The 27241-nt window shown below is 40.5% G+C and overlaps 1 protein-coding gene across 26 annotated transcripts in view; it reads right to left on the bottom strand.

Moving 5' to 3' along the window:
• NRXN1 (neurexin 1) overlaps nucleotides 1-27241 on the bottom strand; it is a 1115374-nt gene that overhangs the window by 422231 nt on the left and 665902 nt on the right. For 4 of the 26 annotated variants that reach the window (XM_072768337.1, XM_072768336.1, XM_072768335.1 and 1 more), the window contains exon 1: nucleotides 2731-2998. The exons of the other annotated variants lie outside the window; for them this stretch is intronic. In XM_072768337.1, coding sequence (XP_072624438.1) covers nucleotides 2731-2983 — 253 coding nt within the window. In that variant the 5' untranslated portion in view covers nucleotides 2984-2998. Of the gene's footprint in view, nucleotides 1-2730; nucleotides 2999-27241 lie in introns of those variants that run through there. 26 annotated transcript variants of the gene reach the window in all.

Genomic DNA, 27241 nt, shown 5'->3' on the forward strand with positions numbered 1-27241 from the left:
AGATTTTGAACTAAACCTCATTTACACCTGCTTTGATTTTCAGCTAGGAATTTATCATTCTGTCATTCACCTTTGCTCTTCCCCTTCACCCTCATCTATTAGGCTCAAAGATTATTTCCTTATGGGCCCTTAGCCTAATTAGCTGCATATTCAGGCAGCTTATTGACCCAACAAATTCAACATCACCTCTTTCTTACTAGGTTTCTTTTCAGCCACCACCCTGCCTGCCCTCCTCTCAGCCCCTCTGCATCCTCACCTCACATCTCTCCATCCCCCACCTCGAGAGGCTTATTTCATCCATAATGTTCCTTGGTTGTTCTCTAGCCAGAGTTAATTCTCTCTTTTCAAGGAAGGAAAGGGATGAAGTATGAAAGATTCACACCAGCTTTTATGTGGCGGGGGCTGGCTACTGACAGGTAAGTTTGTTACTTTGATTTAAAAAAAAAAAAAAAAAAAAAAAAGGGAATCCGAAATCTTTCTCCAGAAGTATGTGTAAGGAGGGTGGGAAGAGTTTCAAAAACAAATACAACCACACAAGAGAACCTTCAAAGGAAAGAGAAAGTTCTCTGACCCCAAAGAATAACACCAACCGCTGCTCACATACAATTTTCTCCACTATCTTCTATCCGTTCTTTTTTTTTTTTCAATGATAGATGCGCCTAGTTTTTCATTCACATACACAGACAATCACTGTATTCTGGAGGGAAAGAAATGTTTGTCAAGACCAGCAGACGGCGCCTGACTGGGGCAGGAGCTGCAGTGGTAAGGGGAAAGGAGTGCCGGCTCTGCGGCAGGGCCCCTGGGTGTTCTCCTCTCCCCTCTCCCCGGGGCGCTCCCCATTCAGCTGCTTCAGCCCTCGGGAGAGGCAAAGCCACAGAAAAGGAGAAGTGAATATGCATATGAGATGATTAGCCAAGCACTTCCCACTGGCACGATTAGGCTCCCCACCCCACCCCCTGGCAGCCCCCCATCCGGCTCACCTCACCCACCCACGCCCTGTCTGCCCCTCCTGCACCCTGACTTGCCTCCCTCCCACGGGACTCACACAATTTTGCACAAAGGCAGGGCAGTGGGTGAGAGCTGCACCCGGGTAGAGGGAGCAACAAGGTCCTGGAATACTGTGAGCAAGTGGTGAGAGCAACGGAAACTCCTTTGGGTCTCAGAGGGATCGAGCCATCCGCTTAGGCTCCGCTAGGAAGCCCAGGTGTGGAGCATCCCTCCTCTCCATCCTGGCCACACTTAACTAGAGAAGGTTCTTGAGAGGGACCTGAGGGAAGGAAGGGAAGGGATTCCTAGGACCCACAGCGAGGTGTGTCTCTAAGCCACTCCTAAAGAGGAGGTGTCAAGACGCTCTGTTCTCTGTTCAGTTAGGGTAAGCTACAGCATTTCCTGTCTGACCAGAATTGTCCCTAGCTGGGCAGCGTCCCCCTGGGGAAGAGGGTCAACCTTGCTCTCAGCAGCAGCTGCTCCGGGGAGAAGATTTACCTAAGGAGAGGGGCAAAGGATGTAAATCTGAACCAAGTCTGAAAGAGGAAGGGGCCCTGCAAGGAAAGAAGGGGAAGGGATTTAAGTGTCCACAACTTTCCCCCTGCCTTTCCGAGCGAGCAGCAGACTCGACACCGGGAAAGAACAGACACTGATAGTGGGAAAGACTCACAAAAACAGTTTGATGTTTGATTTATTGGCAGTTCAGGGAATCTGAAACAGGCACAGACTTCTCTGAAGCTCAGAGGAAGCCGGCCTTACCTTGTTGGCCACTCTGGAGAAGAAACGTACCAACCCAGGCTCTTCTCCACGCTTGGCCCTTTACAAAGGAAACTGGGGTCAGGGGGGATAGTATCTCTCTACTCTAACTTCTCCTCCAGGCAGACCTCCTGGCTTGGACCAGCCAGCATGGACTCACCTGCCCTCCCTGGGAAGCACTGAACTCTAAGTAAGAAGGAGGCAGGACCTCCCTGAACCTGACAACCTCTGGACAGGATCCGTGGGGAGGTGGGTTGGGGGTAGCCAAACCTCTCTCTGCTGTTTAAAAAATAAGTCAGTCCAATCACTGAGAAAGAGAAGCATTTGGAGGGGGTAAGGGGGGGGTGTGTGGAGTAAAGGGCCTCTGAGCCTGGCAGGGGGCTGGCTGCCTGGGTGACCCTCCTACCTTCTCCAGGTACGGGAGGAGGTGGGGACAGAAGCAACTGGCAGCCTGCTGAGTGAGTCCTGGGACCCAGCGCCTCACTGTCACTGCGGTCTGGGCACACTTTGAAGGAATGTGCAGGCTGGAGCCCTCCCTCCCCCAGGCCCGGGAGCACGGGCAGGAGGTGGGGCGGCGCGCACGGCACAGACAAAAGGTTCTGCAGAGCCCTCCTCTCCGCGGCGCTCGCCCGGGTCCCTGGGCCGGCGCCGCGCTCCCTCCGGCCACCCCGGGTGACCTTCGGGCTGGAACGCCCCCTTCCCGCGGGGCCCGGGCGCCCGGCCGGGGACGGCCCTCGGGCGGGGGGCCCCCACCTCCTCTGCCGGCGCCCCGACACCAAACGGCCGCGACGCCTCCTTCCCCTTCCCGGGCCCCTTTCTATTGTCTTCAAAGAGACGAGAGGCTCCCACCCAACACGCCCAACGCACCTCCCTCCCTCGCGCTCCCGCGACTCTGAGCCTTAGGGGCCGAGAAGCGCGCGCCGGGCCGGGCTGCGAGGGGCAGGGGAGGGGGGGGGGACCCGCGACAACTTGGCTCCCCAGACCCACCGTGTCCGCCTCGCAAGGATGCCGGTGACCTGTAGATCGCGATAGGCACTGAATGATGCTTGCTGCTGCCATGGAAATGGTGGATGTGGTGCGCTCCCAAACTGGACGCCCCCCACGCCACTCCTAGGAGGCCGCTGAGCGTGAGCGGGACTATCCAGAGCAGGGCCAGGCGCCCCCCTGCGCCGCCGCCGCCGCCGCCGCCGCCCCCGGGCGAGCCCAGCTCGGCGCCGCACCGGAGCATCCTCGGGTACATGGCGGGGCGCCCGCCGACGGGCAGCCGCCGCGGGAGGCAAAGTTTGGGGCGCGGGGAGGGGCGAGGGCGCCGGGGAGCGGGCGGCTCCGGGTGCGCTGGGGGGCCGGCCGCCTCACCGCGCCAGGGCGCCCATCCTCTCCCTCCTCCGGACAGTCTTCTCGGGGTCCTGGAGTCCGCCGTGCCTTGCGCCCCAAAGAATCCGAAACATAGCCGAGGCAGATGCAGCTGGTGGGGTTGGGCGGGGGGCGGGGGGGGCTGGTCCGGGAAGGCGGCCCCGGGGAGCAGCGAGCGCCGAGCGAGCGGCTGCGCCCGGATTTCCAGGGCTGCGGGTCCTCCAGAGATACTCCCAAAGAGTTTCGGGCGAGAGTGCGCGCCCGCCGGGGTGGGGGTGCGGGTGGGGGTGGGGAGCGGCGAAGGTTTAGAGCTGCTCCCGGAGGGTCCGCACTCCTACATGACAGCCGGCCGCCGCCGCCGCCGCCGCCGCGAATCCACTAGGTAAATCCATTCAGCATCGTGCGCGGGGACTGGGGAGGCCACTTGGCCGGCCCAGCCGCCTTTCAAGGGAGGCGCACACCCCACGGAATCGAGGCGCCCCTTCTTCCCTCCATGCGGCCCCGGCCGGCTCGCCCGATCGCGCCAGCCTCCCCCGGGCAGCGCGCGGAGCAGCGGCGCGCATCCCCTGCTCCCGAGGCGACCTCCGCGTCCGCCGCCTCCCGACACTGACGCCCGGCGAGGGCTCCGGAGGGAAGAGTGCGCCCTTAGGATGCAAGCGGGGATGGAAGCGGGGGGAAGAGAGCGGAGGGGAAAAGAAGCAGCAGGCGAAGGAGGGGAGCGGGGTGGGGGGGGGAGAGGAGGAGGAGGAGGAGGGGGGGGTAGGAGGGCAGAAGAAAAGAAAAAGAAAAAAAAAAAAAAGAGAGAAAAGAAAAGAAAAGAAAAACCACACACGCTGGCGAAGCGAGGGGCTCTATGCAAATCTGCAGTCTCCCAACAGCAAATCACTGAAGCTCGGATGCAATGCAGAGGACGAGCCTATGTAACGAGGGAGGCTGGTCCTGCTTCCCACGGCAATCGGCCCGCTTTGCCTCTCGCGGGCATCCTCCGCACATCAAGGGGACACGTGGACGGCGATGCGGGGAACACCTAAAAAGCGACTCTCGCTCCGATGCCAGGTGATCCCTCCGTCTGAGTTACACCGGCAAATGGCACCCTTCCGCTACCCCTATGGTTTAGATGTAACCAGTGTCTTGAGAGCTCTTAAAAGGGAAAGAATTCGGCTCTTTTTATTGGACCAAACTTGTCTGCCAGGTGTTCAAACCCCATCTGCTAAATGTGGCTTGACACCATCTACTCAGGCATCGGTTTTGGTGATCTGTTAATTACACACATTACTCATAACAAAGAGTCCTGGTTCCCGCTACAATACCCCGTCTCGTAGAAGGCAGTGCAAGTGCAGGGAACCGAAAACCCACGAGGAGGAGGGGTGGGGTGGGGTGGGGTGGGGTGGGGGGATGAGTGAATTCGGCAGCCAAGGAAGAGACAGAAAAAGAACGAAAAGAGAGGAAGGAGACAGGTGGTAAAGAGGAGGAAAGCAGAGAGAAAGAGTGTGGATGAGATTGCTTGCACTTCAAACATTTGGGGGGATATCTGGCAACCCCTAGGACCCCTACCCAAGCCAAGCCGTGATGGTGTTTCCTAAGAGTGCAGTCCCGCCTTTCTTTCACCCTTTCTCATAAGGAAAATGGCAATAAGAAACAAAGATCCCTAAACCCAGTGCCTCCGAGGAAGAGAGGACATTTGTATCCTATTGGTATAACGCAGCATCTTTAAATGAAAGCTGCACGTCCTGGAGGAGAGACCAGCAAAGCCAGTACACACCTAAGAGTAAAAATCTAGGACGGCAAGTGGAGTTGGCAAGGAGGAACACGGTCACTGGAGGCTAGCAGATACAATTTAGGACTATGACTGGAATATTTATTTCCCCGGTTTCCAAAAGATAATAATAAAAAAAAAAAACTATGTCATGTCTAGTGCCTGAATATTTTTTTTTTTTTGTCTTTATTCCTACTTAAAAACAACTCTGGTAAAGCGCTACTTCTCACAGGCTCCTCGCTGTCTGTATAGCCCCTTAGATCAACAAATACAAGGTTAGGTATTCGGGTGGGGGGAGTAATACTAGGAAGATTTGATTCACACCAGCCACCCATGGTAGTGGTCATTTAGCCTCGTATATTGCATCCTAGTTCATTCAGTGGCCCTGGGACTCTGGTCGTCACTGTGTGACCACTGCCCAAAGGGGCCGGCAAATCAAATCTGGAGCACTCCAGCATCTCACGTTCCTGTCAAGTTTATGTGATCCTACTTAAAAAATAATAATGATTCTTCAGCAGTTCATTGATTGGAGTGGCTTAGCCATGCTAGAGAATGTGTTTTTATATCTACTTGAATACACCATGTCTCCCAACTTCCCACAGCTGCTCAAAGAGCAACAGAATCCAAATTCAGCACCTTCCACCCAGTACTGTTCCCACCCATATCCCCGGGCCATTTCCTCTTCATTTTGTTATTTTTTAACTTGTGTATTTTAATCCATTAGCCAAGAGTTGTGAATATTCATTTTCAATACATCACGCAAGCTTCAAAACGAAAAGAAGAGAGGAAAATCACCCTGACAGTATGGTTTTAAGACTCTAGGTAATATTCTGATCATGACATCTCATAGTTGCTAGTATGGGCAGAGCCCTGAATTAGGACGTAGGAAACCTGGGCTGCATTCTTGGCCCTGCCATTTACTAGTTATGTCACATTAGTCACTTAGCCTCTCCCTGAGGCTCTATGGCTTCCTTTATAAAATAGTCATGTTTCTATCTTTCCTAACAATCCCACAGGGCAGGCTATAATGCAATATTTAATGTGAGACTACTTTAAAATATATCAAATGCTCCCCACAACTGAGGCATTATGTCTCTCCTTCCAGATAGGTCTAACATATCCGAGCTGATTAGCCTGCACAGTTCATTCAGCTCCCTTGCATCCATACGAAACGTAGAGCATTACATTGTTCTCCAGTTCCTTTATATATGGTGTTGATCTGCCCTTGCCTCTCCAACTACATGGTAGATTCCTCAAGGAGACAGGAGTCAAATCTTCATTTGTACTCCCTCAAGCTCAGGGCATATGTGAAATGTAAGTTAGCCTTTTTGGTGCATACAATCAATTCTCATTATTCATTATAGTTATTGTCTATATAGTCACTACTGGACACTGAATTAGGCAACACTGAACCATCGCTCCGAGGTGTTAGGTTCCTACCAGTCTCTGGTCACAACACTTTCAACAAACGATCAATATATAACCTTGTTTTATGTGTTTTTTTTTTTCTGTTTAAAGACACTTTATTTAATATATTTTGGGGTCTCATTAACACTCAACTCATCGTCAACCTCACTATAATTCAAGCCTGAATAAGGCTTATGTAACATACCTATTTTCTCTGAAAGGCATACCACAGCCTTCTTATGCTTAGGAACATTAGACCACACTTCAGTGCTATGTTTAAGGGCCATTTCAAACAGCAAAATCACCAAAATCAAAACCAACAAAAAATGTGAAAAATACAGCACTAAACAAAAAAAATACTTGTTTATAGTATGAAAGCTGAAACAAGAGGGCAGAGTGTTGCCTTGTTTGACCTCTGTTGGGTGCTGGATGTCAGGGACTGAAATTTCCTGCCACTCTATGCATGTCTGTTAATGACCACCCTACTGCCACTATTGTTGATTTGGGGGTTACAAATTTTAGTGAAGACATGAATTCGTATTCATAAATAATTGAGGATTTACTGTATTATTCTCTTAAAAAAAAATAGAGAAGGATGGGCCTGGGACTTTGAAGAGTGATCTATAGAAGTTAAAGCCATAGGAGGAGAGTAAGTGTAGAGGATTCTGGTGAACCTTCCCAATAGCATTCAGTGAAGAAGAGGCTCTCCTGCCTGTCTTATATTGTCTCAGGCCTAGGGAGATATAGGTAGGGTTAGGGAAAGGATAAGCCAGAAATCTCGGTTTTACTGGAGTCTCCAGAGCTAAAGAGGGAAGATTTACGGCTGCTTTGAAAGAAGACACTATAGCTGCTGTTTTCAGGCAGATGTCTAGGGCACCTTTAAGATACCTAGGGGGTTTTAGGGTGGATGCTGTGATACTGACACTGCAGTATTTGTTACAAATGGTTGTAATTTGGTGGAATAAGGAACACTTCTCTGTCATGAGTGGGGAAAAGTCTCGTGAACAAACTTTTGCCTAATCTGGATGAAGTAAATAGAGCTTGTGCTTATTCTTTATATCTCTTCAACCGATCAGTCCTGGTAGTTGGAACTGCATTATTTAAAGGAAACTGAGGCAGCATCTGACAATTTGTTGTCAGCTGAGCTAGGAACTGGTTGGAGGAGACATGGTACTTGGCTGCCTATAATTTACTCTTAAATATTTCAGCATAAACAGTGTAATAGAAATGTGTGTTAGTGTTCTGTGTCCCAGGAGAGTCAGCTGCCTTCATCAGGAATTTATGCTTCAATGTCTCTGCCAGAATTATAGAAGCCAGAGGTAGCTTCTAGAAGCCTTGGCTATCTCCATCTCTAATCATGATGTGGCTTTACTCATTAATTACAATGCATGTTGAAAAAAGGTTATTATTTGCAAAATAAACGATTTATCAATTGGCATAATGGAGGTTAGGAATGGGGTATCTTTCATGAAATTACTAACATCCAAGATCAGTGGATTAGCCAAAATATTTTGCAGACATGCTCTGCTTCTACTTAATAGTGTATGTGAATCTAAAAGGTCTTTCAACCTTTACCATAATTAATGGTGCCATAATTATAAATACTTAGAACTAACACATTTGTAACTGGCACAAATTTGAGAGATGTAAATGTATTAGTTCATTTAATCACCACAAAATCACATGAAGTGAGTGCTTTTTTTTTAAAGATTTTATTTATTTATTCATGACAGACAGAGAGAGAGAGAGAGGCAGAGACACAGGCAGAGGGAGAAGCAGGCTCCATGCAGGGAGCCCAATGTGGGACTCGATCCCACCCTGGATCACAACGTGGGGTGTGATCACCCTGGGGTGAAGGCAGCGCTAAACCACTGAGCTACCCGGGCTGCCCGTGAGTCCTATTTTTGATCCATATCAGATCCTACTTCTGACAGATGATGAGCTGGTTGCTGCCATATTTGCAAAAGAACTGCCGTATTTGTGAAAGCTTTTTTGTAAGACATTTTTCATGTACCTAACAGAACCAAGAGCTGGAACTTCATCTAACTTCCAGAACAGGCTATAAGATTTTGTGCCTATTTATTAATAAATGTCTGCTTCTGTAGCAAAAGTTGTTGGCATTTTACATTCAGTATGGCCTGAACTTTCGGGAACTCTTAGAAGAGTTAGCCCTCCCCTGCCCCTAACAACTGTGACTACTGAGATCTACGAAAAGAACCTAATAGCTGTGCATGGAAAACTGTCCAAGGCCCACTCCCAGCTCATAATCTGTAATGAACAAGAAGTCAGGTAGCCTCAGTTGGACCACAGTGTTAAGAAATGGGAGGTGGGTCTGAAAGCATGAGTCTGAAAAACAAAGGAAATTGAAGGGAAGAGGAGAATGAGTGGAAGGGAGAATGTGCAGAGACATAGAAAAGGACAGGTCAAATTATTTTTTCATATTTCAAAAATCAACCCTACTGTCTCAAGAAACAGGATGGTTGTCAGGCAGACACTTTCAACCTTTTCATGTTTTCCTTAAACTTAATTGGAAATTCTTACAGCTCAGTATTAAGCTTTTAAAATAGAAAAGTAGACACTAAAAGCAGCAGAGGGGAAGTATATTAAAACCCACAGGCAACACCAATCTTTTAAAAATTAAAAATGAGCAGAGTGTCAGTCTTGCATTTTGCATTTCTACTAATGTCAGCGCAATGAAAAGGCAAGACGACCCCCCATATCCATCTACCTGCATTTCTGAGTTGGGACTGAGAGAGAATAAAGAGGTAAAGACCCAGAAGATGGTGTCATCTGTGAGGATGTGGAGACAAACCTCAGACCCTGTTACCTTTCTGGGTTAGTGCAGTTCCCCATGGACATTCTGAGATAGGATCTGAATAGGACAGCAAGAGCATTGAGAGGAAAGCCAAACCAACCAAGCAACCAACTACCCAAATGACAAAAAGAAAGAAAAAAATGCTGGAGCTAAAAGCATCCCTGGAGACCAACAGAGGTAATAATGTTACTGAAAAGTCAAGTGTATTTGGGAAGTGTTTACTTATCTGGAAGGGTACTTACATGTCCCACCACACATAATCCAATCATAGATACAGGCTGGTGAATTCAGTCAGCATAGCTATTACCTAGAACCTCCACACTGACATACCAAATGAGAGGGAGCGGTGGGAACCAAACATGATACCCCATTCACTCAAAATAAATTAAAGCCTAGATGTGCCGTTTGACTTGGAAAGCATGATTAGATTTATTCAATCAAGGTGAGCTGTGTTTAGGCCTGAAGTATTTTATGATCTCTCTTTTCTCTTGACCTATTTAATAAAAATTCCATGTATGACATCCTACCTAAAATTTATTGCCTAGACATCAAAGAGGGGTAATAGAAATTCCACTGCAACAGTGTCTTTAAGTGTTGTGGGCATTGCTTGGGCACCAACCAATCACATGTCATCTCTCAATCAATGTCATCATAATTGCTTCTATAGTTATTTAAGTCAACTTGTGTTGCTGACACACTCCTCCATAGGTTCATACTATGTGATGTGAATATATTCATAATACAGCTTGGGAACATATGGCTTGGCTGCCAGACTGTGAGTTTGAGTCCATTGTTATTATTCATTTGACATTGGGTTTAATGGACCCTTGCCCCAGTCTCCTCACCTATAAAATGATTATATCACTGTCTATAATGGAATTGGAGTAGTTTCTAAAATATATTGAGCACTAAATAAAAGTTATTGTCATTTTTTCATATGTGCATGTTTTACATCGGTGTCATAAACATAATGATAACGAGCAGTAATGTGATTTTTTTAAAAGATTTATTTATTTACTTTAGAGAGTCAGAGAGCAGGGGGAGGGGCAAAGGGAAAGAGAATCCTTAAGCTGACTCCCCGATGGGTGCAGAGCCCAATGCAGAGCTCGATCCCAGGACCCTGAGATCACTACCTGAGCTGAAATCAAGAGTTGGCTGCTTAACTAACGGACTCAGACACCCAGGCGCCCTGGTAATGTGATTTTTAATGTAGCCCTATTTCAAACTCTTCCCTACTCAGTCTTTCATCCAGTTTGGCCATCTCCCCAATAATCTCTTAGTTTATAGTCTTTGTCTCTCTGTGGTGCTCAAACTTTAGTGTCCTGGAGAATCACTAAAAGGATTTATGACATCATAGATTGTTTTGCTTTTGATTCCCTTGATATATAGAGGCACTGACAATTTGCATTTTTAACAAGTTCTCAGATAATGCTTATATTACACGCCATTTATTATAAAATGCTTATATTACACCGGGTATTCGGAACCACTACTTCTTCTAAATGTGAAAGTCTTTGCCATAGGTTTTATTAACCAATACTGGGCAAGTTTTCTAATTAAGCTCCTTACCAATAAAGTCACCTTCTTAGCAGTGTACTTAACACAGACAATAGTGCTACTCCCAGATCTCCTCTTTAAAGCATTCTTTAAAGACTTCAAGATGTCTACCATATAACCCTACATGTCCTCATCTCACACCTTTCCTTTATTCTGCTCAGAAAAAATATTAATAATAAAATAAAATAATTAATGATTAAAAAATGGTCTTCCTTCCTATTCTTTGTATTTGAGCCCTTCCATCAGCCTGGCCGGAAGCTAGAGGCAGGAATTCTGGCCCTATTAACTTACTAGCCATGTGGCTTTATGCAGGCTATTTAAACTCAATTTTCTTATTTGTAAAAAAGACTTGATAACTATAGAATTGTGCAAAGATTAAATGAACTGACAGATATAAAGTACTTAGAATACTGTCTGGTATGAGTATATATGTATTAGCATTTACTTATTTTTAAATTTTATTAACTTTCCTATTTAATTTATTGAATAGGTTATTCCTTCCTCTTCTTTTACAATATGGGGAAATAAATCATAAGTGATAAGAATGTGTATTTTCATATAATACCTAATACTGGCCAACCAAATAGTCCATCATCATAAAACAAACAAACATACAACAAAAATTCCAGTCCCTTTTAGGTCCTGTCTTATCAGGCCTCCAGTCTAACCAGCATCAGCTACAGGAAAGATCAGTGACCCAAACTGACAACCTGAGATCTGTCTGCCTACACTCACCAGCAGTCTGTCATGCAAATCATCATTTGCAGAAGAAGCATGGAATTGTTGAGAACAGAGCTAGACTTGGCAGGACAGCTATAAGGCAAGTTAGGGCGATATAAAAACTGACACATAATTTGCAAATTCCCTAGTAAATATAGATATCCAAATCCAGAACCAGACATCATACACATACCACAAGTTCAATTTCCTGAATGCTCAAGCACTTCGAACATATACTAATTAGATCTCTATGAATATATATTCTAGAATGCATACTGCCATTTTAGTGTGCAGAAAGGAATTTGATCATGCAATTTGAGTTGAATCTCTAAATAGGTTTATCTGAGATCTGTAATCCAACCCTCTTTCATGGCAAGATAAATACAGTGGATTACACATTTTGTCAAGAGTGATTTTTTTTTTTTTAATGTTAGTACTATAGTTAAGTTAGTACGGCTGTCTCACTACGAAACCCGTTTTCCAGGTTAAGTCAAAGTTCTTTAGCATGGTGCATTAAACCCTTCAAAATCTGCCTCCACACTACTTCTAATGGTCTATCTTTATCTCAACTTCAATCACCTCTCCGACAAACATCTCCAGCCACAGGAACTTTTCTCTTCCCAAAACACACTGCACCCTTTTGCACCTCTTCGCCATTGCCCATGCTGTAAAAGTGATCCTTTCTCCTCCCTTTTCCTCTTAATGTCTCATTCATTCTTTCGCCAAATTTTAAGACATATATCTCCACTGGAATTTTTTCTGAACTTCGCCAGTTATTTGCTACTTTCTCAAGTATGGACTATCACAAATACTTAAAAAATGCTTGGGATATGTAAAATAGTTTATCCACAGTATTACTGTGCTGAATGAATAAAGTATCAAAGTAACTGGTTAAGTCTATCCCATGTTTAAGAGTTTAAAATAACCAAAACCAACAGACAAAGGAAACAAATCATCTTCAATTTATCCTTACAGTCTTTTGGTTAGCTCTTTTATTGCCTAAAAGATATAAGAAATTTAGACTGAACTCTGATTTGAATGCTAAATAAATTGGTTTTGAAGAAAAAGGGAATTTGTTGTCATATTTTCCTACTCATGCTATAAACAGATGTCTTTCTCTCTTATACTATGTAAAAGGAAAGAAAGAAAAAACCACCAAGCAAATATGCTTGCTGCCAAGCTGAATTGCAGAGCAAACATTTACAGGCAACTTATAAATCCTTGAAAATAGGATTTTTTTTGGAAATACTGGCACCATTTTAACTATAACCATTCAAATAATATCACCATAGCAGAAGTTATAATCTAATATACTTGTTCTGGGATGGATGAGAGATTAAGCTATACGTGTCAGAAAAATTTCCAGTGGCTCCATTCAAGTTGCATGATCATTCCACAGAGTTCAAATATCTTAGACCATTTATTTCAAAATGAGTAGTGCTCCCAAACATTTATTCTTAAAAGATTGTATTTTTATACTTGTATGAGAAATATATGACCTCTGAGGCATTTCAAAAAATCATTAATCGCTGTGTTTTTGTTTTTTTTTTCTTTTTTGGTTTTCTTTTTCTTTCATGAAAGAATTACTTTCCTCAGATTTTCTCTGTTCTATTGCTGAGATGATTCCCCCAGAGAACTGTGTGTTTATCTTGACAGGTGTTAGTAGATCTGTAGACCTCTGTGGAATTGTTCCTAGTTGCACTGAGGTACAGTAGAAAACATTACATCTACAAACTAATGAACTTACCTTACTGCATTCTAAATAAAATAAACCACACAGCGAGTGAAATTAATCTACTAATGTCTTTCTAATGAAGCTTTCATTAGGCATATGGTGTGATCTCCGATATTTAACACACAATAGTATTAAAACAAAGAATATCTGATGATTTTTTAAATGCATGCCTGATGACTGCCTCATATATTATTTTCCAATGACCGACTTTACCCTCATTTTACTTTAGGTACTTACTTAATCAAAGAGACATAAGAAACATGTCAAATATTTTATATTCAAGTGGAGAGAAGAAATGTCTCATCTACCTTTACTCTTAAATAATTAAAACTAGAATTGCTGTTCTGATTTTTAAGAGTGGAGAAAGCTTTCCATTTTCTGTGCAATGTAAAGTTTCACATACCAATAAAAATTTGGGAGGCAAATATTGAGAATGAAACTAATTAAGTATAATTTACAATGTTTTGCTTTTAAAAAACGCGACCTCCTAGCACAGCAAACAGCAGCTTCAGTTGTGAAAAGTGGACATTTTAACGGCCAATAGAATATCAACAGCCACCACAATCAGTGGTGCCAAATCATTTTGGCAATATTTTGATTTGTCACTTGTCAAGGAAATAATTTAAAGCTTCTAGCAGGAGAAACTACCCATGTCAAAAAATCCTCAGTTTTGGAGCATGTGCTATTCTATTCCATCTAACATTTATAGTATCACATAGAAGAGCCGCACATAAGTCACATCCTCATTGTTATACTATGACAAAGTCTTAATTTCTCCTTTCATGTTCCCATGTAAATTATTTCCTGCTTTGGTAGAATCAGAGTTGTCCAATTGAGACGTGATCTTATCAGTCATGCATTTTACTATTATTTAAATTTACTTATTTCAACTATTATTTAAGAGGTACTCTTCAAACAGTAAGAGGTAAGAAAACAGACATGGTAAAAGAAGAGTAGAGGTGGGTCTTTTTTCCTCCCACAGTAGCAGCCAGAAACAGTATGAAAGCAATGGATCATGAAGAAAAGCAATTTCCTACTTGAAGGATTAGACACTACCCTCTTTTGTACTGTTAAATCAAAGTTTTAGTTATTTTTTCAAGTAATACTGATTTTTTTTCAATATACATGAATAGTCTCTAGAGAAACTGCAAGAGACCCCCAAACACAGATCCTCTCAGCCAATCTATAGAAGAGAGAGAGGAAGAAAAAAAAAAAAAAAAGCCCTCCTTTATGTTGTACTCCTTGAAGCAAGCCTTTTAACACAGCATGGGGGAAGAAAGAAAAAGAGAAAGAAAAAACAAACAAACAAAAACCCCAAAACTGCTACACAAGCTAAAGATACTCAGTTTACAAGGAAGAATTTGAACTGATATGAGAGGCTTTTTTCTTTTCTTTCCTTAGAAAAAAATATAGGTGATTTCTATTTTCAAACAGCTCCCATTTGCTAGCATTAGAAAATTGAAAACTATGTAAATTTCAGCAAATGTTTGCTTTACCTTTTAGGTTCACAAGAATATTAACCACTGCTATCAGTATTACATTCTGACTTGAGGAAATTTGTAGCACAAAACTGTACCCTGGAATATCTGTAAAAATCTTAATTTAAAATGCATTTACATGGCAGGAACAGTAACATATACTTTTAAATAGTAAGGGCAAATAATAGTTCCATGTATAAAATGTAGGTAAGGAAACTCGTGAGCTTATTTTCACAGATTCCCTCCCCTTATTTGAGGTTTATTGCTTATAAGGAGTCATGTTTAAGGGAGTTGCATATTTGCTATGCTAAAAACTGTCATGTCATATAATTAAGAACAAAAACCCCATAATTAAACAGTAAAGTTGTGATAAAACCTTATAATTTATTTCAACTTAGTTGTCCAATTTTATCTGCCTAGCATCCTACCCTTCATATAGTTAAGACACCTGAGGACAGTGGTTGATTAATGGACAGAGCTCTAGCTTTTATTTTAATTGCCCGTCCTTCTCTCTCTCAATCTCTCTCTCTCTGTTTCTCCAGTTTGTCAAAATAGAATGCTATTAAGGCATTTTTAAAAACTCAACAGCCTATAGAGACATTAAGAGCAAGAGAACAAGTGTATTAACATAGAAGATATTTTTCTGTTAGATATATATAACTGGAATAATATTTTCTAAATTTGGTGGGATAGTCTACTGTATCTAGGAAATTATTTATGAAAATTAAAGGGATTAAAAACTAGATACACAGAAACCAAATTAGAAGAAGAATACAGATCTATTATAACCCAGCAGAACATGATTTGTCTGTTGCAACCAAATAACCTTAGATAAAGGTTGAAGTAGTTCAGTATAGCTGAGATAAATGGGATTTGGAGGGATGAATGATATTTTCACTCAATGCAAATTACTCAATCGAATAATAAATTGATAAAAACTAGTTAGTTGGGCCAATTAAATTTTAACCCACTGGGCTTCTAGGACTAGGGATTAAAAAAAAAACAAAATAAAACAAAACAAAAACAATACAAAATAAAAGCAAGACTTGGATTGCTGACAGGTCACAGAATGAATAATATGTTGTGTTTTCCCAGATAGTATAAAAATATGATTTGTAGCAAAATTCAAATGTAGCACTAAAGAATCCCATGGTTTCCCATGACTCACTAGTCAGTATCTATATAGGAATACCAGGATTCATTTTAAAAATCAGTGACTGCTCAATTATGGGTTTTTGGGGGGCAGCCCAGATTCTTGGCTTACAGATCAAGCTATCAATCTAGAAAAGTAGCTGTAGCAGATACTTTGAATTTTGTGTTCAATATCTATTTTGCCTTTTCCCTGGAAAATTGAACCAGTTGTTTTTGGGGGAGAGGGAAAAATAAAGTACAGAGGATGACAATATGCCCCACTAAAAATACTTGCTTTCTCCAACCCCCTTATAGTCAGAGTGTCCTTGTGATCCAGTTAATTTTCAGGAACTGCACACAAAAGTCAATGCGAAAGCATGTCCCTTTAGGCTTTTGCCACACCTTATTCTTCCTGCCCTAGATGCAGATTCAATGTCTATGGGAAATACCCATTCTGAGACCATGGGGTCAAAGTGACATTGTGAGGATAGAGAAAGAAGAAAACAGAAGGAGCCAAAATACTGCATGTTTTTCTGCAGGAGTTACACTAGCCCCATGCCACCTAACTCTGGACTTCTTCCTAGATTTGAAAAATAAACTAATGTAAGTCAGGTTATCAGTTTTTGGAGGCTAAATGTATACCTAACACATAACTGATATTTTGGAAGGATGATTACTTATATGAGTAAGTCATCCAGCCACTCTGGGGTCTAGGAGAGTCATTTATCCTTAAGGAAAGTAGGTGACATAACTGCCCCAGTACTAATATTAAGGAGTCAGAATATGCCTTGGGTTTCTCCAAAACCACATGCACTGTAGAAAGTCAAGTTTCTCTGAAACCACATGCACTGCTTTAATACAGGGGCCCATTAAAGATGATAATTGGGAAATAAGTCTATCCAATGCCCTTAAACAAGAAGAAAATGCCATTTAGTAAAGAATGCTTTTTTTTTTTTTTTTTTTTTTTTTTTTCTCATCTCCCTGAGTGTGCCAGGAAAAAAGAGAGAACATTTCATTTCTTAGAATTAGGGAATTAGAGTCTGCAGAAGACACACACAGCCAGGGGTCTCTGAAGTGGGTAAGGCTTATCAGTAATAAACTCATCTTCCCAGGTAATGCATTGAAGTGTGAGTAAGCTGGTATATATTTATTTCTCTGTTGCTTCCTCAATATATCTAAAAATTTTATTTATCCAACACATATTTATCAAGCATCTATTCTAAATCAGGAACTATACCAGGCCCTGGGCTCATACAGAAAGAAGCATTTAGGGGCTTGGTTCTAGTTGAGGAAATGAGCCTTTGGACTTATGGGCTCCTTATTTCTGGTGAGGCTGATCCCAATACACTCTTAAAATGCATGAAAGGATGATATGTATTTGTGACTTATAGAACTTTCCGTATAGATGGAATCAAATTGGAGCTGAAGGAGTGTTCTTACTTCACCTAATACAGTTCCATACTCAGAGTTTTACAGCAGCAATGCACACAATTCAGACATGCTTATTGACCAGGTGCTTACCACCTATTTGGCAAATGCTGTTTATGAAGTTCTTAAGAAACAAATATTGATCCAAACAATTCCCTTGCATTTAATATTCTGTCATTCTTCAAGGCCACTACCAACTTTGATGCACACATGCAATTACCTGTTTAAAGAGTTTCAATTGCCCTAACTCTTGGGCACCACACCATGATTAAATGCACACAAGCAACAAGTTGTTGACTAGGGCAGCCAGGAAACCACTGTGGCATAAGATCAATAGTTATATTACCTACCAAAGAATCTCTGTCTCCCTGCTTCCTACAGTCCTCAAAAGTACAGGTAGGAATTCGAAGCTGGAATTTTTTTCTTCTGCACACATGTTCAACCAAAGCAAATAAAAATTATCTAGGAGGACGCCTGGGTGGCTCAGTGGTTGAGCGCCTGCCTTTGGCCCAAGGCATGATCCTGGAGTCCCGGGATGGAGTGCCATATCAGGCCCCCTGCGTGGAGCTTGCTTCTCCCTCTGCCTATGTCTCTGCCTCTCTGTGTGTCTCTCATCAATCAATAAATAAAATCTTTTAAAAAAATTATCTAGGAAGATTCCAGAGGGCCAACAGAGGAGTGAAGGTTGTTTAAATTATTATAGGTTCATAAAACACATCTTCAACTGGCAGGGCATCCTCTTCATCAGACTCCCATATGCTTCAGAACAGGAAAAATGAATAAGTATAAATGTAAAATCCTGCATGTAGGTTTGAGAAAATAAATAGTATAAACACAGGATGAGGGAAACCTGATTATGTTGTCATTAGTATAAAGAAGGACTGGGAAATTGTCACTGAACAAAAATCTAATAGTAGAGAATGATTAATAATTTGATATAACTATTAAAAAGACACTTGCATGAATTAAAATCAAGCATGCAGTTCATTTATCTGAACTTTACCTAAGATACATATAAGGTACAGTTTGACATGCTGGGTACCCCATTTTTAATATATATATATATATATATATATATATATATATATATACATATATATATATATATATATAAAGATTTTTATTTATTTATTCATGAGAGACAGAGAGAGGCAGAGACACAGGCAGATGGAGGAGAAGCAGGCTCCATGCAAGGAACCCGATGCAGGACTCAATCCCAGAACTCCAGGATCATGCCCTGAGCCAAAGGCAGACACTCAAACACTGAGCCACTCAGGCGTCCCTGGTTACCCCATTAAAAAAAAAAAAAAAAACAACAACACATTGAGGGGCAGCTGACTGGCTCAGTCCATGGAGCATGTGACTCTTAATCTTGGGGTCTGAACTTGAGCCCCACGCTGGACATAAAGTTTACTTAACAACTATATATATATAATATATATAATATATATATATATATAATATAAAAATACTCTGACAAACAGAAGAATGACCAGATACTCAGAGGAGCCATATTCAGTCAAGTGTGGCAGAGATGAGGGGAGGTAGTTACAGACATCCTTAAATACTTTTAGAGTTTTCATATTGAATTTATTCTATATTGAGTTTGTAACTAGAGGAAGGGCCAATAGGTGGAAACACATTCATTAGGAAGAAGATATTAGTGTTCAAATAAGTGAACTGAAGGTTCCAGAAAGAATTGCCTAAAAACTGGGGATTTAGAACTCATCTGCATTCCCACAAGGGAATTTCTGATTTATTCCCTTGTCCTGGAATCTTGCCTATAAGTCTTTCCTTGGATAAGCAGATGATGAAGCTTGTGAGAAATGATAAATAAAACTTTAAATCTAATTGTCAGCCAAGGAAACCAAGAGTAGATTCCTATGTAGAGAAAGAACACAAATCCACCCCCTGATGTATTTGCATATACCCTGGCCAGGCAAGTACCTTTTTGGGGCACCAGATAACTATCCACAGGAAAGTAGACTTATGTTTATTATCTTATGTATTTTCAATCATCTGTCTTTAGCTCCAGAGAAATGTGTTCCATGTTCTTCCAGAAGGGGTAAGAGAGAGAAATATCATAATACATATAAGACAAATAAAATAGTCCTAACATTAAGAAACTAAGACTGTATGTCTCCCAGTTTGGAAGCCGAAAAATAAATAATCTAAGGGGAAGAGAACCAATGAGATCTCATTGGAAAACATAGAAGGGTAAGGTCATAATGAGCTGAGAAAAACATGGGTAGTGAAGAAATCACAGCAACTACAGACAAGAGGGAATGAAGACACATGTAAAAGAAATGAAACAAACAGATTAGCTCATTATATATTATGTATTTTCTATGTGTTTCCCATTGGACTCTTCTGCAATTAGACTACACCATCCAAACGATGAATTTCTATGTTTCCTATATGTACTCTATTTGATCATGAGTATAAAGAGTTTTTAATACTGAAATTAAACTTGAATTCTTGTCCTTTTGTGCCACATCGCCTGCATAGATCTTGCAAAATGTTAAACACATCCTGCAATTCCAAATAAATAGGTTCAAATAAATGAAAATAGCAAGATGTTACTTGTCTTCCATCTTCTGTTAGAATCGATGTGCATCTACCTTACATACTTTTGATTTGAAAAAGTAGCCAGTTTTTTATGTTCTTTATGATTTGGGACTATAATTTTCCTCCACAACATCGCCTATGGTCTCAAACACCCACCTATCTGAAGCGAATTGGCATTTCTATAGTAGGGGATACTGAAATAACCACTGACCCATAGCTCCCACAGGATTTGCTTCTTGAAGTGGTGATGAGCATCTCCTCCCACCCATTTCTGTGAGCTGATGCTTCCTAAAAGTACACAGACCAATCACGATCATAACCTCCCAGTACCGTAGTGAAGGAAAATGGGGGAGGATCACTGAATCGCTGGAGAGGAGGCTGTGGTGTGAACTGAGCAAATTCAAGAATGCAGATAAAAGACTAAAAGGGAGACACAAAATGAGTAAGGACCATGGTTAATGGGCAGAGATACCTCTTGAGAAAAGATATTTATTTATTGAAGACTCTCCTCATTTTCTAACTCTTCCGAAAAGACTCCCTATCCATTCTCCTACTCTGTTCACTTATTATTGGTGCCATTTATGTGACATGATTCCAGCCACCAGGAACTGCTTTCCACATCCTTGTGTACATTGTCTATCCAGCTATACTGCAGCCACATTAGTAGGTCCATGTCATAAACTGCTTTGATTCTCCATTTCATAAGTAGGTTTTTCTTTAAAAATGCAGTCTGTTGCCCACTTACAGTACTTTCATGTGAAACTACAATTTAAAATTGTACTTCAGGGACATCTGGGTGGCTTAATGGTGGAGCGTCTTCCTTTGGCTCAGGTCATGATCCCGGGGTCCTGAGATCAAGTTGTACATTGGGCTCCCTGTAGGGAGCCTGCTTCTCCCTCTGCCTGTGTCTCTGCCTCTCTGTCTCTGTTTCTCTCATGAATAAAAAAATAATAAAATAAAATAAAAATTAAATTAAATTGTACTTCACCCTGGATTTACTGAATTTTGGGGAATGTGCTTGAGAATCTGCATTCTTATCAAAGGACTGAAGAAAACTAGTGCTTATAAATATTTGCCAGCCAAAGGCCTGGAACAGAGCAGGTGCTTGTAAATATCTAGTACTGCTTTTAAGATAATGCTTTCTGGCATGTCCGTATGTATTTATGAGAAACAAAGAAATGCTGATTTGCTCAGGGTGTCCTCTGTCTGCCACTAGATATAGTAAATGCCTTGAGGGTTGATGTCCTGCCCAGATGGTTCTTTGTATCTCCTTTTAATTTTTTTTTTCTATAGCACTAGGCACTTCCTAGAATGCCCCATAAATAATCATTTATGATAAGAAGAAGAAAGAGAAAGGTGAAGGAGAAAGAACAGGGAAAAGAGAAAAAAAAAAAACAATGAATTTATGAGTGGGAAGCATAGATGGAGGGGTTATTCAGAAATTCCTTTATTTTGATGGACTGAGTGCTACCAAAGACAGTCTTGTGTGAGCTGAAGATAGACAATACCACAAACAACTAGCACGAATCTGTATTGTAAGACTATATTGATCTCTATTTCCCTTCTTAAAATTGATTTAAAGAAAATAATTTCCATTTCTATAAGCACATGTATGTTTGCATGTTTGTATATATAATTACTTCACATGGATAAACTCAGCAATGATCCCTGCCAATTAAGGGCAGTGTTAATGAGCTGTAAAATGGACTCATCCAGTCACCCATGCTTTTCAATTGTCTTTTATTACAAAAAGCATTCCTCCCTCTTCCACTCAGGTCTAACTCCCACACAAACCTTCTGTGCTCTTATTTTATTATTACAAATAACCAAAAGTCGAAATTGGAAACTGACTTGAGAACATGTTGTTTATGTCCAAGCCAATAGGGAAATGAGGCTTTATTGCCTCTATTCTTCAGGATTCAGTTTTTTGAATTGTAAAAAGACCCCTGCTCTCTGTTCTATTCCCTCTTGAGAATGTGTCTTATATTCAAGAGTTGCTAATAAAATCAAATATTTTATTTTTTTGAGAATGGAAGGATCTATTTACATCAAACATCATGTAATCACGACACTAATTATGATGGTTCTGTGACCTAACTGGGTTACGTGATTTACTCAGAGTGGCAAAGTTAATTAAATTACAGACTAGATTCTTATCTTGGCATCCATGAATAAGCTTGAAGGAAACCAAGAATCTTCAAATTGTGTGTGCAAATAGTGTGTGCATATCTGTGCATTTTTATGGAGAGAGGACCCATAATTTTATCAGACTCCCAAAATATTCCTCAATGTAGCTGGGACAGTGACTGTTGGAAATGAAATTAATATTTTTAAAACTAAAGAAGAAAAAAAGTTGGAAGTTATATTATCCAAATTTATAGTCAATATCAGCCTTAGATAATAATTCTGTTGGATAGCATGCAACCTCTACCTGGGATCTTCAGATATTAATAACCTACCATCTCTCATATTAGCATGGTTCAAAGCTGTAGTCATGAGAAAGATATTCATATCTCCATACACTTTACTTCTTATATTTCCATGTAGAGGTCCAAATACTGCCTTTTGGAGCCACATAAATTGAAGCCATTTTTGCTTACTCAGAATGCCTTTTCAAATATTAGAAGATAACTATTACATTCCCTTGAACGTAGTTCTCTTGTCAGAAGAGCTAAGATCTCTCACTATTCTAATTGCCTTTTTAGACTCATCGACATACAGAACTGGAAGGAACACATTTCAGCTTGTGCTGTAATTTTCTGTAATAAGGCATATAACCTAAAACTGGAAACAATGTTCCACTTGTGATCTAACTATCCATGACTACCTCTTTCTGGTGAGTATTTTGCCTTTTTATTTTTCCCCCCAGGAGGATCATAGTATTTTACTGTCTAACTGGGAAGATCAGGGGCTAATGCCTTTCCTAGAAGTTTCTCATCTAAAATAAAACACAGCAAGACACATGCACTTGGCCATTCAGACCAACTCTAGATAGCTACATTTCCTATTTTAATATAAAGATGTGCACTCAAATGAAACATTTGAAATATCCAAAAGAGAAACATTACACACTCTTATTTTATATGAAAAATCTACCAGTTTTTCCACAAGCTGAGTTAGAAACAAAGAACAGAACACCTCAGATTTATAAAAGAAAAAGAGTAATGATGGCTTGGAGTATAAAGCTTTTCCATTTCAAGTGTCAGAAAAGTTTTCTCCAGGTACTGTTTTTTATGATTTTATTTATTTATTTGTGAGAGAGACTGAGCAGGGTAAGGGGCAGAGAAAGAAGCAGACCCTTCACTGAGCAGAAAGTCCCATGTGGGACTGGATCCTAGGACTCTGGGATCATGACCCGAGCCCAAGGCAGACCTAACAGATTAAGCCACCCACATGCACCTTTGGCTATTTCTTTTAAAGTTTCCAAAGAATAGTTTCTCTCAATGTATACTGACAGCCCAAACTTCAGGACTATAGTGATAATCATGCAAATAACCTAAACCTAATAAATGGACAAAATGAAAAATTCAGTCCCTTTTCTCATTCCTTTTTTTTTTTTTTTTAAGGGCATCACTAAATTTATTTATTTATTTTTTAAGATTTTATTTATTTATTCATGAGAGATAGAGATAGAGAGAGAGAGAAGCAGTCTCCATGCAGGGAGCCCGATGTGGGACTCGATCTGGGGACTCCGGGAATACGCCCTAAGCCAAAGACAGACGCTCAACCACTTCCCCCTTTCCCCATTCCTATATTGATTTTTACACCAACATTCCCCAAAGACCTGTAAGGAACACTAATCTACCAAATGCTCTATGAAGATAAGATACCTATAGCTAAGTACATTTCAAACATATCCCATGCCATAACTGCTTCTGTATGATCCCAGGCTCCAAGACCCTCCCTTTTTGAAAACAACACCAATGTTGCTCAAAAAACACTCTGGGTAGTACTGTACCACAAAGATCCAAGTAATCAAATTTCTAGTAAATCTCCACTTTATTCTAATCCCTTAACAATGTAAATGTGCACTTTTGGGTCGTGAGTGGGATGTGTAAATATATACTCTTCTTTTTTTTTTTTTTTTTTTAATTTGGTGAGATCTTTAATAAGAGAATCAGTTTCAACTGAGAATATACTCTTCTTTATGATATATCCTCCTCTGACTGGCCTCTGGTGAGATACAGCATGCTGGGAAGAAGATTCAGGTCCAAAGTCTTTTTTTTGCCTCTCATGTCAGTAGATGAAGGCCCTGGGATCAGGCTGGAAATTACTAATATTCCTCTTCTACTCCCGGCAGCTAAGTGGCTATGTGAACTCATGACTTCCCTAGTCCTCATACTCTTACTTGCAGAAAGATGGAAAAAGTACAATGATAAAGATTCAGATTTGTGAGGGAGATTTTACTTAGGCCTCTGGTCAATGCTAGGTGCTCTAATTCAATTTTTTTAGAAAGTTCTAAACTGAAAGAATTTAGGCACCCATCTTGTATCATTCTCTGAGAGTCCTGAAAGAGAGTCCCAGATGGACAGTGTTCGAGATGATTCTAGTCTTGACTAGTCTTGTACCGTCACAACAGTACCAAAGTTATTGTGATCATTTGTTTTTGTTTTAAATCCATATGTTTTTAGACATTCCAACGGAAATATGTGCAGGTAAAGGAAGTCATGCCCTGGATTTGCTTCAAAATAATCTTTTGAGAGGGTAGAAATGGAAGTGGTTGGCATTATAGATAAAACAGTACTGGCCTGTAAGATAACTATTAGAATTGGGTGATGAATTCCTTTGGATTCTCTTAACTCATCTCTTCTCTTTATTTTTGATTGATATATTCTGTGATTAAAATTAAATGATAAAAATAAAGCACTAAAATCCCACACAGAATTGCCAACCCCTATAAATAAACTCAGACGCAAGTGGAAGCATTGGGGAGTTTTTGCCAAGTGCTCAGGCATTCACTATTATAACAAATAGTTTTTGCTAAGGCTACTATTATCCATCCATTGCAACACACATAAGCACCTGGCATTCCTGGGCACATTCTCTTTATTTGAGTGATTGACACCATGTGACAAAAGAGAAAATGTTAAAGTCACTGGAAAACTAGGTAATCGCTGATTGTATGGTACCTTCATTTTATGAAAGTTTCATTTTTAAATTTTTAAAAAGAGTTTATTTATTTATTTGAGAGAGAGAGCACAAACAGGAGGAGCTGCATATGGAGAGGAAGAAGCAGACTCCCCACTGAGCAGGGAGCCCAACATAGGACTGGATCCCAGGACCCTGAGATCCTGACCTGAGCTGAAGGCAGACGCTCAATGGACTAAGCCACCCAGGCACCCTCATTATGAAAGTTTTTTTTTTTTCCATTATGAAAGTTTTAATAGTCATAATTGATGTAGAGTTAAGAATCATATTCAAAATTTTGAAGCTATATTCTTAAAATCCATATTTTGTGAATTACAAATAATTCCACTTTGGATACAAGCAAATGCAACAAGTTTCTGTGAAGCTTTTGAGTTTCAGAGGCTTCCTTTTGACAGATTTCTTAAGTTATGGAATGCAGCCATCAGCAGTCTGTAGAAAAATGAAATACTGCAAGTCTGTTTTTATGCAGCTGGGATCAAGTTACTAAATGGATCAAAAGAAATAATTTCTTTGAAGAGGTAGCTGTTGACACCAGTGGCCTAAAAATAAGTGCAATTTTGTGGGTACAAAAACTTGTTTATATCTCAGTGGAAGTAACTAGATATAGTTTCTATAAATACACTTGCACTCAAGATATATTGGATGCCATTCTAAACATATTTTAATATACCTCAGTTTAACATTATTATTATTAAGGGAAGATTACATGCTAGCCTTTGAATAATTGACATTGCTAATGACATATATTCCTACCAGGCTTAGTTCATTGAGTTAGTGATTAAAAACAACCAAAATCATTACCCAACTCTTACTCTGTGCCAAATACCAGCCGGATATTTTCCAACACCAATTCATGTGATTCTAGAATTAAACTTGATTTTTACTTTTTTATATCTTTTTTAAGATTTTATTTATCTATTTGAGAGAAAGAGAGCACAGCAGAGGGGAGGAAGAAGCAGACTTCCTGCTGAGTAGAAAGCCCAAAGGCAGGGCTTGATCCCAAGACTTTGAGATCATGACCTGAGCCAAAGGCAGATGCTTAACCAACTGAGCCAACTGGGTACTCTCTCTTTGATTTCTAATAACTAGCTATTATTACTACCATTTTATACATGAAGATGCTGATTTTCTGAGCAACTTTTAAGTGTACCTTGCCAAAGTTTACACAGGTGGTATGTCTTTGAGTTGGAATTTGAGTGCTAGTCTATTTAATTCCAAAGCTCTTGATCTTGAAATTATATGCTCTTAGCATATCTACTGATTATAAAACATAGAAAAAAAAAGTAACAACCAGTATTTTTAAATTTCTTTGCATGTGAAAGGAAGCTTAAGTTGGAAATTTGGCAAACAGAAAGACTAACTTAATAAATAAAGTATACTGAAAACTGCAGAGCTTAAGTGCAGGAAAGCTCCAAGACAACTAAGTGTAACATAATATAATTTCTCATTACAATAAAAAGTTGGAAGAAGAAATTAAAACTACCTTAGGATATAAGAGGGATGGTTGATCTAAGGGTACAAATGAAAAAGAAAACAGTTACTATACTTTTTAAGAGGTGCCTGGGTGGCTTAGTTGGTTAAGTATCCGACTTTTGATTTTGGCTCAGGTCATGATCTCAGGGTTGTGAGATTAAGCTCCACATCGTGGGGATCCCTGGGTGGCTCAGCAGTTTAGCGCTTGCCTTTGGCCTGGGGTGTGATGCTGGAGACCCGGGATTGAGTTCCACATCGGGCTCCTTGCGTGGAGCCTGTTTCTCCCTCTGCCTGTGTCTCTGCCTCTTGCTCTCTCCCTCTCTCTGTTTCTCATGAATGAATAAATAAAAAAAAAAAAAAAAAAAAAAAGCCCCACATCGGCTCTGCACTGGGCGTGGAGCCTGCTAAATATTCTTTCCCTCTCCATTTCCCTCTCATACCTTCTCTAATATATATATATATATATATATATATATATATATATATATATATATATTTATTTATTTTTTATTTTTTATTTTTTAAGGAATACTTTCAGGCTCCGAGGTTAAAAGCTTTACAGAGAATAATAAACAAACTAATCAACAGCCCTTGAAATAGAATTATATAGTCCTGATTCTAGAACATGAAATATCCTCCAGTTAGCTCCTGACTCCTTTGGAACTCCTATTGCATACAGTCCAGAGGATGTTGGCTAGAGCAAGGCCTTAGCTTCAAAGTCCTGTGGGAGGAAAAACACCACTAAAAAAAAAGTTTATTTCAAAAGATAATATAACAACCATAGACATCATCTAAGATTAATGAAATAAGATGCAAAAAAATATTAAATTTTTATAGAAAGGAAATTAAAATTTTGTAGATAGTAATATATTAGGATAAAACTGCACTCTGCAATTGAATATTAATTAAATATTTGAGTATATAAAACT

This window comes from Canis lupus, chromosome 11 (genome assembly GCF_048164855.1).
Source record: "Canis lupus baileyi chromosome 11, mCanLup2.hap1, whole genome shotgun sequence".
Lineage (NCBI taxonomy): Eukaryota > Metazoa > Chordata > Mammalia > Carnivora > Canidae > Canis > Canis lupus.